The sequence below is a fragment of the Mastigoproctus giganteus genome, chromosome 7 (genome assembly GCF_048544385.1).
Source record: "Mastigoproctus giganteus isolate SK-2022 chromosome 7, ASM4854438v1, whole genome shotgun sequence".
Lineage (NCBI taxonomy): Eukaryota > Metazoa > Arthropoda > Arachnida > Uropygi > Thelyphonidae > Mastigoproctus > Mastigoproctus giganteus.
This window is the reverse complement of record NC_143581.1, coordinates 134,141,299-134,154,218: the sequence shown is the minus strand read 5'-3', so window position 1 is coordinate 134,154,218 and position 12,920 is coordinate 134,141,299. Positions and strand designations below refer to the sequence as shown.

The window sequence follows — 12,920 nt, the reverse complement described above, 5'->3', positions numbered from 1 at the left end:
ATGTGACCCTAATCCACAAAGAAGTATCAAAGGGAGACAGGTAATTTCAGACCTGTTAGTTTAACTTCTGTTCCAGGGAAATTAGTGGAGGCGCTTGTTAAAGAAGCATTGCAGGATCATCTAGGCATGACTTCAGTTATAGCACGAACACGGCATGGGGTTTATTAAAGGAAGTCTTGTCTGACAAATTTGATTGGATACTATGATGTAGTCACAAAGGAATTGGATGCAAAGAATAACTTTGATATCATATGTTTGGATCTTAGAAAGGCCTTTTGAAACTGCTGCACAAGGACTTGTGGTCCTTGAAGTTGTCAAGACATTCTCTCAGATATGCCAAACAAGCTGTACTTGCTGCCTGGGAGTCTAAAACGCTGATGGAACTGATATTCGGTTGACACTCAAGTGAAGTGGACCCAATTTCTGCGAAGTCCGGATGGTCTATGACAGCCATATCCTCTGCTTGCACCGTCACGATGGTGGGACTGTTAGTAATCCTGGGTATAACCTCCATGCATAAGTACATGGTGGGTGACCACCAGGTGTGAACCAACGTAAGCAGGGGTCAAGGTGTGGCGCCCACACCACATGGAGGAATGCCGCCCTTCTATGTTACTAGGCAGTACTAGGTGGTAGATGACTCTCATCAACTGGCGAAATCCACCACTTTGCTTATTGGAGGCTTGAAGTGGTGGAACCCGTGTTAAGTCTCTCGAGCTAAGTTCCGGTCAACCCTTCCCTATCTCTTCCATCATGCAGTATGATTGATGACTTTTGATGTTATGATGAACATCGTGGCGAGATCCAGTATTCCTTACATTTAGAGGGTATAGCTCTAAAATGGTGTTTGCAGGCCAGCCGCTAGTTAGTACACTGGACCGAACCTATTGGTAACTCTCTAGGAGGCTTCCGGATCAGCGAGTGTATAATCTTGCTACCTCTACTCTGCCAGATAGTGACTGGCGGGAGTCCAAGCAGTGTGTATGTGGGGATGGGCAGCATTGTCGACGCCATGTTATGTCAAGGATCTGGGTATATTCTTACCGTGTGTATGCCATATCCAAAAATTTCATTACTTCATACAGCATGTCCCACCCAATTTTTCTTACGATTGAATACACCATGAATTATCAAACTAATAGAGCAAGCGTATCTGCGAAAAGATCTTAACCTTCCAAGCACTTCCTAATTCATTTCACAAATATACGTGGTGTCATTTCTAATCTCAACGATGTCCATTTCCACTTGCAGTCTGCCAAACCCCCAGGTACTTTTTCTGACAGAATCTCAGTTATCGGTTGATTCAAATACTGCTCATCTCAGTTGCCCAAATTATTCACTGTATGATTCCTTTTACCTCAAAGGTGTTACTTGTGCACATGTCCATTCTGATATTCCCTGTCAGAGACTTGGCAATTTGGAATCTCCTCTTTGATGTTCTCTGGCTTAAAATCTCTCTACCTCAATATGTCAAATTCATCTGTTGTCTCTACCGTTCTCCCAACTCCACTGATCACTTGGAGATCTTTCACTTCCTCGCTTTGCAACTTGACTTTCTCCAGTCCAACTTTCCTAAAGTGAGGTAATTTTCCTTGGTGATTTTAATGTTCACAACTCCAGCTGGCTTCCATTTTCTAGTCAAACCGACTCAGCTAGTCGAGATGTTGAGGCTTTTGCAATTACTAATAACCTTGCACAGATTGTTCATTTACCTACAAGAAAACCGGACAATCCTAATCATGCAGCCAATACACTTGATCTTTTTCTCACAAACAACCCTTCTAAGTACACGATCGAAGAGAGAGGTCCTTTAGGCATTTCAGATCACAACTTGGTGATTGTCTCTTCTCCAACGGAACCTTTAGCTCATAGCTATTCCCAACCTTGTGTTGTTTGGCATTACAAGAATGCAAAATGGGATGAACTGTGTGACTTCTTTTCTTCTTTTCCTTGGTCAGATTACTGTTTCAAAACTTCTGATGTCAACGTTTGCTCAGATCGTGTCAGTGAAATTATTCTTGCAGGAATGGAATCCTTTATCCCACATTCCACTTTAAAATCTCGTCCTTTAAATAAACCTTGGTTTTCCAATAAATGTGCTAAGGCTGTTCAAGAGAAGAATGTTGCATATCGTAATTGGCTTGTTTCTAATTCTCCAGTTTCATTTTCTGCCTACACCAAAGCTCGCAACAATTGTAAAGCAGTTATTAATGGGTCCAAACTAGAGTTTGAACAGGCTAAGAGTAGAAAACTTGCTTCTTGCCCTAATGGTAACCGAGCATTCTGGTCTCTTGCCAAAACTATTGGCCGCAACTTTTGGATAAAGTTGCGGATAAAGCTGACCAAGGATAAAGCTGACCTGCTAGCATCCCATTTTTCTTCTCGCTCATGTATTAATGATCTTGGTAAAACACCTCCCACCATTCCCAACAAGCTCCATTCAATGCCTACTGTGGTTTTCCGTCAAAAGGATATCAGAAGGATTTTGACGAAAATTCCAAGAAAGCTCCAGGTCCCGATGGTATTTCCCCACTTGTTCTCAAAATCTGTGCTCCTGAACTTACTCCTGTTCTTTGCCGACTTTTTTTTCACTTTCTTATTCCAAAGGTGCTTTTCCCTCTGCTTGGAAATTTGCTCATATCCAGCTAGTTCCTAAAAAGGGTGACAAATCCCTCCCATCCAATTATCGTCTCATTGCAATTTCTTCTACTCTTTCTAAAGTAATGGAGAAAGCAATTAACCGTCAACTCTTAAACTACCTAGAAACCTTCAGTCTGATCAACAATCCCCAGTATGGATTCCGTCAGTGTCGATCCACTGGTGATATTCTGGATTATTTTACCCATTTATGGACTAATTCAATGGAAAGGTAGGTGAAACACAAGTAGTTGCTCTTGATTTCTCAAAGGCTTTCGATCGTGTTTGGCATAAAGATCTTCTAAACAAGCTTACATGTTATGGTTTGCCAACTGTTTTTAGTAATTGGTTATCCAGTTTTCTCTCTGATCACTCACTGAGGGTGATGGTAGATGGCTCTCTTTCTTCTAACTTCTCCACTAATGCTGATGTCCCCCCAAGGTTCAATTCTTTCTCCCACTCATTTCCTCTTCTATATTAATGACCTTCTTTCGTTGACTGGAAATCCTACACTGGAAAGCACATTGCATTCCACTTTCCATTTTGAGAAACTTTGTCCTGCTCATTCAGCTTCAACTTCTCGAAAATCTGCTACCAATTCCTTAAATACCGATCTTCAGGAAATTCTCCAGTGGGACAAAAACAACTTAGTTGATTTCAACCCTTCTAAACCTCAGTCTTGTCTTATATCTCACAAAAAGGATTCTTCTGCTCCTATGCTTATCTTTAGTGACGCTCCAGTTTCTAGGCAAAATGATATATCTCCTTTGTGGATTACCGTGACTTCTAATCTCTCTTGGCACAAGCACATTACAAATATTGCTTCCTCTGCATCTAAAAAACTTGGTTTTCTCTTTCGCTCTCGGCGTTACTTTTCTTCCAAACAGCTGCTCACTCTGTATAAATCACACATCTGCCCAGCCATGGAATATTATTCCCACATCTCGGGTGGTGCCCCCAAAACCTCTCTCAGGCTGCTCGATTCCATTCAGAAGAGGGCAGTTAGGTTAATTAATGATTCATCTCTAACAGAGTCTCTCCACTCGCTTTCTCATAGACGTACTGTTTCTGCTGCATGCCTCTTCTACAAATACTTCCATTGGCAATGTTCTTCTGAATTGGCTTCTATAATTCCCGCTCTTTCTTTCAAAACAGTCCGAAGACGTGCCGCGACCAGCCAACATCCGTTTTCTGGAACAACCTTCCTTCATACGTATTTCCTGAAAATTACAGTCTACAGAAGTTCAAGTCCAATGTCAACAAATATCGTCTTTCATCTTCTCAATCTCCAACCCAAGCACGGTACTAAGTACCTATAGGTTCTAATACCGCTTGTGTGTGGGATTTAGATAAAAAAAAAAAAAAAAAACAAATTGGAGCAGTGTAGCATTGGAGGCAAATTGCTGCTATGGATAAAGGGATGGTTGAGTGAGAGAAGACAGCGAGTGGTAATCAATGGACACTGCTCTTCATGGACTAATGTTATTAGTGGAGTCCCTCGGGGTTCAGTGTTGGGTCCATTATTGTTTTCTGTATTTATAAATGATATTGATGATGGTATATCAGGCTTAATGTCCAGGTTTGCAGACGATACGAAGGTTGGCATGGTTGTTAATGACAGTACACTGCTGCAACCTGATCTAGAAAAGTTGAGCAGATGGGGTGAGAGGTGGCAAATGAAGTTTAACATTGACAAATGTAAAGTACTACATATGGGAAGCAGTAATCCCAGAGTATCAACTCTGTGGTACCACACTGACAATGGTAGAGAATGAAAAGGACCTTGCGGTAATTGTGCAGGCAGATATGAAGTTTTCTGAGCAGTGCAGACGGTCTGCAAGAGCAGCTCTTGGTGTCTTGCTCAAGGAATGTTTCTAGCAGGTATTAGGAGGTGATTATCTCCTTGTATAATGCAATGGTCAGGCCACACTTTGAGTACTGTTTACAGGTCTGGAGGCCTTATTTTAAGAAAGATGTGAAGCTGTTGGAACGAATACAGAGAAAGGCAACAAGATTAGTGAATGGATCAAAGGATTGCTCTTACGAAGAAAGGCTTAAGTTTTGAAAATTGTAGTGTATAGAGGCTTGAATGGTTTGAGCATGCTCAGTGCAGATGGGATTCTTCCTCTTGCTCAGAATAATCGCCTGAGAGGGCATAAATTCAAATTGAGGAAAGTCGGTTGTAGGATCGATGTGCAGAAGTTTGCCTTTAGCCCGCGGGTGGTTGATTGCTGGAACAAACTTCCATCTGTCGTCGTAGAAGTTGATAGCTTAAATAGATTCAAGGCAGAACTTGATAGACATTTGGAGCAAGTGGATGGGTGAAATTGGGGGGGGGGTGTCTGATGCTATTGACAAGAATGGTTTAAAGGGTGAAAAAGGTTCGTAATACAGACCTCTAAGTGTGTCTATGCAGTAAAAAGTGTAATCAAGAGTTAAAGAAGAAATTAAAGATCATTGTAATAGGAATGGTGCTGTTAGGCAATCACAGCTTGATTTGTTGAAGATAGATGGATTGAACCTTATAAGTCTGATTAGCTGTTGTGAGGTTGTTACAAAGGAATCGTCTGAAAGAATAATTTTGACATCATATACTTACGTTTTAATAAAGCCTTTGATTCTGTACTATATACATTAGGAGTAAGTCAATTACTGTAGATAAAGAAATGATTAAATAGGAGACCAAGTGGTTTTAAATGGTGACTCTTCTTCATCAACTAATGTGATAATTAAGGTTCTACAAATTGCTTTGCCTTTGCCCCCTCCCGTTACTGTTTTAATATTATTATTAATGATATTAATGTAGGTATTTCGTTTGATGTCTGAATTTGCTGTTGATGCAAATGTGAGCGCGGTGGTTAATAACGGTAATCAGGGTATGCTACCCGAGATAAAAATGCAATGCGATGCATTTTCCAACATCAGATGGAAAATTCATGGTATAGCATTTCGATAGAAACATTTCAAGAATAACATACTATCTAGGAGAGATCAGAGTCAAGTTAATGGAGCATGAAAAAGGTGTGTGGACTAACTGTCAGTGCACCACAAAATTCTCTGAGTAGTGCAAATAAGCTGTTATAGCATGCCTTGGGTTCTTTCAATGATATGTGGGAACTTTTCTAGCAGACACAAAGAGATGATAATCCTATTGTAAAAGGCAATGGTTTGCCCACATAGAATACTGCCTACAGATTTGGAAACTTCTTCACTTTAGTAAGTATATCCTTTGGAAAGGGTGTAGAGAAGAGCAACAAGAGTAGTTTGTGGTACAAAACGTTATTCTTAACCAAGAAAGGCTGTAATTCTGTAAATTGTAGTTTCTGGAAACTAGGCATCTACAGGGTGACCTAATTAAAATGTATGATCCTTTAAAAGGGCTAAGGAAACTAAATGCTTATGCCATCTTTTACCGTTTCTGATATGAAACACACAAGGAGGCATAGATTTAAATTGGAAAAGAATGGTTGCAAAATAGACGTGCAGAAATTCATATAAGAATGGTTGCAAAATAGACGTGCAGAAATTCATATCTAGCAAAGGAGTAATCACTTGTTGGAACAAACTGTTGTAGTTTAAATAAATTAAAGGATTTATTAGGAATGGGGAAATTAGTGGTGCCCCCATCCAAACTGGTGCAGTATAAGCTTGGCTACCTTGTATCATGTTGCAGTACTAATCTACTAGTGGCAGTAGTTATTAAAAAAGAAAATGTAACATAGAATAAAATGCATGAGATGATTATAAACTGTTGGAGGATAAAGAGGCCAACAATAAGTACCCCTCTATAATATGGCCATATTATAGCCCATATACAGGTAGCCCTCAATTTACATCAGGGCTAGGTTCCTGGGGAGACTGGTGCAAATGGAACCCTTTATATAATGGAGTCAATCAGAAATCACAGGGTTTGGTTCTGGGCACCAAAAATTTTACCTACCACTTTGCATCGTTTTTTTTTTTTTTTTTTTTTTTTCTAATTTTATTAGCATTCTTCATAGTTGTAGTAATAGTAGATGGTGGCATGTTCATAGTCCTACACACATTAGGGTGGCTTTCATCAGATTCTATCCTCCGAATATTGCACTAGAATTCAATTAACTACTTTTACCAGACATGCCATCACTTTATTCTATTAAATTAAAAATTTTATAACACTATGACAAAAACTGCACATGACTATCACTATTATTATTTAATTTATTAATAGCACAGTTATAAAAAAATGTTAGCGTAATAAATTTCCAACACGTGTAAATAGTGTCAACAACAACCAACTGAATGCTTCACCGCATTAACCTTTACCACCCGCATCCACGAATGGCTACTTTGAGGGTGGAAATCTTTCCCGTCTCTGATACAGATGCGCTAATTGATGATTGGCTCAGATTGTCCTAAATCACATGAACAGTGCATGATATATAGCACAGTATGATGCCAATAAATGTTGTCTGACAATTTTAAACTTTCAATTTATAAAAAAAAATGCAAAAGAAAATAAAATATTCCAAAATAAATAAATAAAAATGCCATTGTGGTCACTGATTGGTGCAAATCAGACTAGCGCAAAATGAGGACTACCTGTATATTACTAAACTCTATAGACACCCTGCTATAATATAGCCATATTATAGCAGGGCGTCTAGTTTAGTAGATTCCTTTTTCTAGAATTGACAGAAAACTTGTGAATTTTGACCATCTGCAACAAAGAACTTTACTTTTCAGTGAAGGTTCTATTCAAAAGTTTTTTTTTTTTTATTAACTCTCACCCCCCCCATAACACCTTAATGGGTCATTCATTATTATATAACAAAATACTCCATCATATTATTTTTTATGGGGATAGACGTTGCATAATTTCATTCAGTCATCATCCCCTTTTTACTCACCCATAACAGAACAGATAACATTAATCTGTTATTCTCCCTTTCCTTGCATGATAATTTGTGTATGATCTCTACTTACATACATTACTTCAAAATCTGTCTCATATATATGATTAGTCTAGTTGCTGTATAATCAGTCTTTATATATATTTTACTGCTTTCTTGTACACTTTCTGCTCACTTGAACTTGCTCTGTTTTTACAATTTTTTTTTATTTAGTCTTATTAAGGAAGAGCAGCACAGGCCTAAATATAAGAAACTTTTGGTAAGTATGCCATAAACTTTTATTTATAACTTGTTATACAACTGAAACTATTTTCTATAAGGACTCACTATATGGATGGCTTGAATTTTGTGTGCATGTAAACCAAAGATTTATGTATGAGGACTGTTTGATTAAAATATTCTTAAGGGACTTAAATATTTATATATTTCAGAAATTCTTAATAAATAATAAGGTTGACATCTTGATGTCCATTCCATTAATCAATCAATGTAATTGATGTCTAAATTTGTTAATTTGTGTATTCCTTCCTTCTTGTTTTTTTTTTTTTTTTTTACTCTTGGTGAAAAGAAGCATTCTTCAATGGTTTTTTGACTTCAGCATCTGAACTGAAATTATTTACTTTTCGAGCTCTTTCCCTCCCTTTCTCCCCCCCCAAAAGACTATAAACATGGAAGTCACATCGCACCCCCGCAAGAAAAGTGACACAACTCAAAAAGTGCTAATTTTATAGGAGAGACAAAAGAAAATTTGCAGTTTATTACTTTCTTGATCAAGGAGGGGCTTTAACTGTACTGTGTATGAAAAAAAGTCATACAAAATTCATACAACCTCCTTAATGGAAGAGGGGATTCTGGTCGCGGAAGAGAACAGTCGATGGATTTTTAGCTGCTGCTGTAAAGGGATAAGTATTTTTAATTTTTACCATATTCTTCATTAATTAAGATACTACATTGTGTTTTACAGAGATATTAAATGGGTTTAGTATCATTCATTAGCTTTCTTATTTTGAATTTAACTAGAGATTTTTGGAAGGTATGACTCCCTGTGTTGGCGCTAATATTGTTGAACTAGCTGCCATATTGTAGTCGATAAGAAATAGTGTAACGTAAAACTAGATAGCGTAATACGAAACACTGTATTAGGAATCTGTTAGCTCATTATTATTATCAATTAATCAAAAATATCATTAATTTTATTAAATTTCATTGTAATTAAATTGTACTTAAACGGAAATCATGACCCAGACTAGAGCTGCGAAGCAAAATCACAGACTAGCGATTTTGTACTGTGACTCTGGGAGAGAAATGAAGGAGGCGATTCTCCAAAGCATCAGTCTCAAAAAATGTGCGAAATGTGAAATGTTTGCTGGCCTTTCTTAAACAGGACATGATATAGCCAAGGAGGGTGTGTGTGTGTGTACGGCTAGGTGTCTAAAGTGTCGAGAAATTAGGCACCAACTCAGCGTTCTGATGGGCATCTATGAGAGCTTGAGGTGTAGGGTAAATACCTTCAAAGAAATTAATATAAGGGGCCCATGAAGCTCTCAACAGCAAAGCTCACTCCTATGCATCAGGCAAAACAGAGGCAATCTCCAAGGCAGAATGCATTGGTCCCACAGGAACTAGTTATTGTTGGTGACTGTATTGTCAGGGAGACAGGAAATATACTATGCAAGAAGGATAGTTGGAACAGGACAGGGTAGGTCTGCCAAGAGCAAAAGTTAATGATGATGTAGAGCAGATATCATGTTTTAAGGGCACAAAAGGTGATATTGTTGTACACATTGGAATATTAAGAGTAAGAAATCTACAGATTTACACAAGTATACGTCAATGTTGAAAAAAAGTTGCAAGTTAGGGTTGAATGTGAAAGGGTCTGCAATTCTGCCCAGGCATGATATGAGAGAGTAAATGATGAGAGCCTAGTTGATCAATTCGGCCCTGGAGAGATTGTGCAAGGCTCAAGGGGTAGAATTTTTTTCAGCCGGGTCTGTGCTTGTTGACAGGAGAAACTGCTTCTACAAGGATGAGGTACACTGAAATAGAAAGGGTGCAAGAATATTTGCTGATACTATTGAGGCAGTGTTTGGTGGGTTGGAAAACTGCTAGCTTGGGGGGTTACACAGACTAAAAGGTTAACAGTGGCTGCAGGCAGAGGCAAACGTGATTCTTGCACTGCTTTCAGAATAAGCAGCAGCCTGGAAAGCAAGGCAATGGGGATTTCCAGGACTACTGGGAGTCATGGTGGAACAAATAAATACATGGGCTGTGTTAGGGTAACTAAGAGTAGAGGCAGGTGCATGTATACTTGCATGTACACCAATTCTAGGAGTAGAGTTAATAAATTTAATGAGCTTCAAGTGCTAGTCAAGACATCAAAGGCAGATATTGTTGGGATATGAGAGACATGGTGTCACACAGACGTAAGCATGACAGAATTGGAATTTGGGGAGTTCAATGTGTACAGAAAGGACAGACACTGTAAGAGGGAGGAGGGATTATGCTGTTAGTTGAGAAACACATAAAATCTAAGGAAGTGCATCCAGTTGAAGTACATCCATTGCACTGTCCACGGGTGGACAGTGCAATGTTGAGTCTGTTTGGTGTGATATAAGCACTGGGAAAAGAAAAATGGGAGTAGGTGTATGTTATAGGCCCAATGAGTGTAATGAGCAATTGTGCAGAGAAATAGTGAGCCAGTAAATCAGAATGTCTTATAATGGGGATTTTAATTTACCAGATATTGATTGGAACTTGTGGTTGGTCACTCGCACACTAGCAGGACTTTCGTGGATTTATTGGATGACTGTTTTCTACAGGAACATGTTCGAGAGGCAACCAGAGGGGGTAATACTCTTCATATGATAATCAGCAGTGATTATTCATGCATTAAGAATTTGCAGAAACAGAACCACTAGGAGACAGTGATCACAATGTACTGATGTGGGAATTATTTAAAGATGTATATACCATCAAGGCTAAAGGAAGGGCTTTTGCTTTCATAAATGTGACTACAGGGGTCTCAGACAGTTTTTAAATTCTGTACAGTGGGATCAGCTGATGATGTTGCCAAACATCATCAGTTGATCCTTCCTGCTTAGAATTCAACAGGAAGCCTTTAGAGCGGTGTTTCCCAACGTGGGTCCCACGCCCCACATGGGGGAAATTTGATTGTTCATGGGGGGCAATTCAAAAATTGCTCGTCTAGAGTTTAAAACAACCGCCTACTATGATTTAACGCGTACAAAAGAAGAATTGTTGGTATCTCAATTTGAAATAAGCATTCTTTAAATGTTGTACTTTCTATAGAGCCGTACTTAAAAGTTTGGAGTAATATCAACTACAGTTTGCTCGGAGAGTATTGCTTACTATGCCTAGTGAAGGAATAGTACGTACTGTACTGTATTGGACGAGTGCTTATGGCATGCGCAATGCTCAAGCAAAGTGGTTGTCTACTGTAGCCTACCGCAAACTCCGCATGTTATACGAAATAGGCAATTCCTTTCATACAAATGCTCGTTTGGGCGTTGTGACTGTACATTTGGATAGGTTTGGCGATCTCAGATTAAAATAAAAAATTTCTTTGTCCGCACACAGAATTATTATTAATGAAGAACCGTGATACACAATGGTATGTATTTGTCGTATTTGTATATTTCTGTGGTCTCAGTAAATAAGCAAATAAGTCCAAAAACTCGAATTTGCGGGAGAGGAAAAATAAACTTCACACTCTCATATAAACACGCATATATTCGAATATACAAATATTTATTACTCATGCTAAAACTACAATAACGAAGATATCTGCGTGTCACGTAATAGTAAATAATAAATACTTTATTATAGTGCACTTATCTCATTTTTGACAAATTAGACTTATCTGCTTGTTCACAGAGACCACAGATTTAATAGCCCGCATTCAGTAATTTGTGTGATTTATTCATTCAGAAGCGTACTAATAATTAATTTTGATATATTAAAATAAAATTAAGTTAACTTTAATGCGTAGTTTATTTTTAGTTTTTGATTTATCTTATATTTCTTTCTTTCAGTTGCACAGTAAAATGAGTAGTGCAAGTAAAAAAAAAGTTCGTCAGTATTCAGAGGAATACTTAAAATTTGGTTTCATACCCGCTGTCCACGATCAAAGGTTACCTTTTTGTCTTTTATGCCAACAATGCTTGACCAACGAATCAATGAAGCGAGGTCGACTTGAAGCGCATTTGAAGGCGAAACATAATGCTCGTGTAAATTCAGATTTAAATTACTTTCAAACTTTAAAGAAGAATTTTGAAAAAAGAGCAACATTAAAGTCTCTGTTTATTGCTCATACTGCAACTGTCAATCGTACTCTTGAGGCTGGTTATGAAATTTCTTTACTCATTGCTAAATCTGGGAAAAATCATACTATAGGAAAGAATTTAATCAAACCATCAATATCAGCATTTCTTAAAACAGTTCTGGAAAAAGATGACAAAAACGTGAAAGCTATGCCACTCAATAACAATACTGTTAGCAGAAGAATAGATGAAATGAGTGAAGATATTGAAATACAACTTGTTGGAAAGATGAAAACAAGAAAATTCTCAGTGCAAATGGATGAATCAACTTTGAGAGACAGTGAAGCCGTGCTGATAACTTATGTAAGATAAAGGTAATTTTGCTGAAGAAATGTTATTCGGTAAATCATTAGAGAGCACCACTACCTCCAAAGATATATATAATAAGCTAAAAAATTACTTAGATGACAATAATATACCAATGAAAAATATAACATCTTGTGCTGCAGATGGTGCTCCTAATATGATGGGCAAGAAAAATGGCTGCTTAAAATTGATGAAAGATGAGAATCCAGAAATGCTTCTTGTGTATTGTGTTATTCATAGGGAAAACTTGGTAGCTAAAAATATTTTGCCTGTTCTTAATGAAGTACTAAAATCAGTTATAAAGTGTGTCAATGCTATTAAAGCTAATGCCAAATGTGAGCGTCTCTTCAAGCTTTTTTGTGAAGAACAAAATGCAGACCATGTGAGACTTTTACTTCGCACTGAAGTAAGGTGGCTCTCGAAAGGGAACTGCTTGAAAAGATTTATGGAACTATTTGATACTATTAGTGACTTTTTAAGTGACAAACCTGAAATGAAGCATCTGTTAACAGTCGATGGTAAAGCATTTGTGAGTTATTTAGCCAATATCTTTGAAAAACTAAATATATTAAATAAACAACTTCAATGAACAAATAAAACTCTCGTCGATGCAAAAGAGAAGATATTTGGTTTCATTACATTTATTGAATTGTAACAAAAATTTTGAACAGTTTCGTTGGCTGCAAAAATGTGAAGTGACTGATACCGCTGTACTTGTTATTGTCTGTCCTCTGATTTAAAACAA

General features: G+C 37.8%; 1 protein-coding gene across 4 annotated transcripts in view; it reads left to right on the top strand.

Annotated features, from left to right (window-relative positions):
• LOC150083211 (dual specificity mitogen-activated protein kinase kinase 4-like) overlaps positions 1-12,920 on the top strand; it is a 516,656-nt gene that overhangs the window by 484,204 nt on the left and 19,532 nt on the right. For all 4 annotated transcript variants that reach the window (XM_090377917.1, XM_090377916.1, XM_090377915.1 and 1 more), the window contains one exon: positions 7,743-7,788. In XM_090377917.1, coding sequence (XP_090234043.1) covers positions 7,743-7,788 — 46 coding nt within the window. The remainder of the gene's footprint in view (positions 1-7,742; positions 7,789-12,920) is intronic.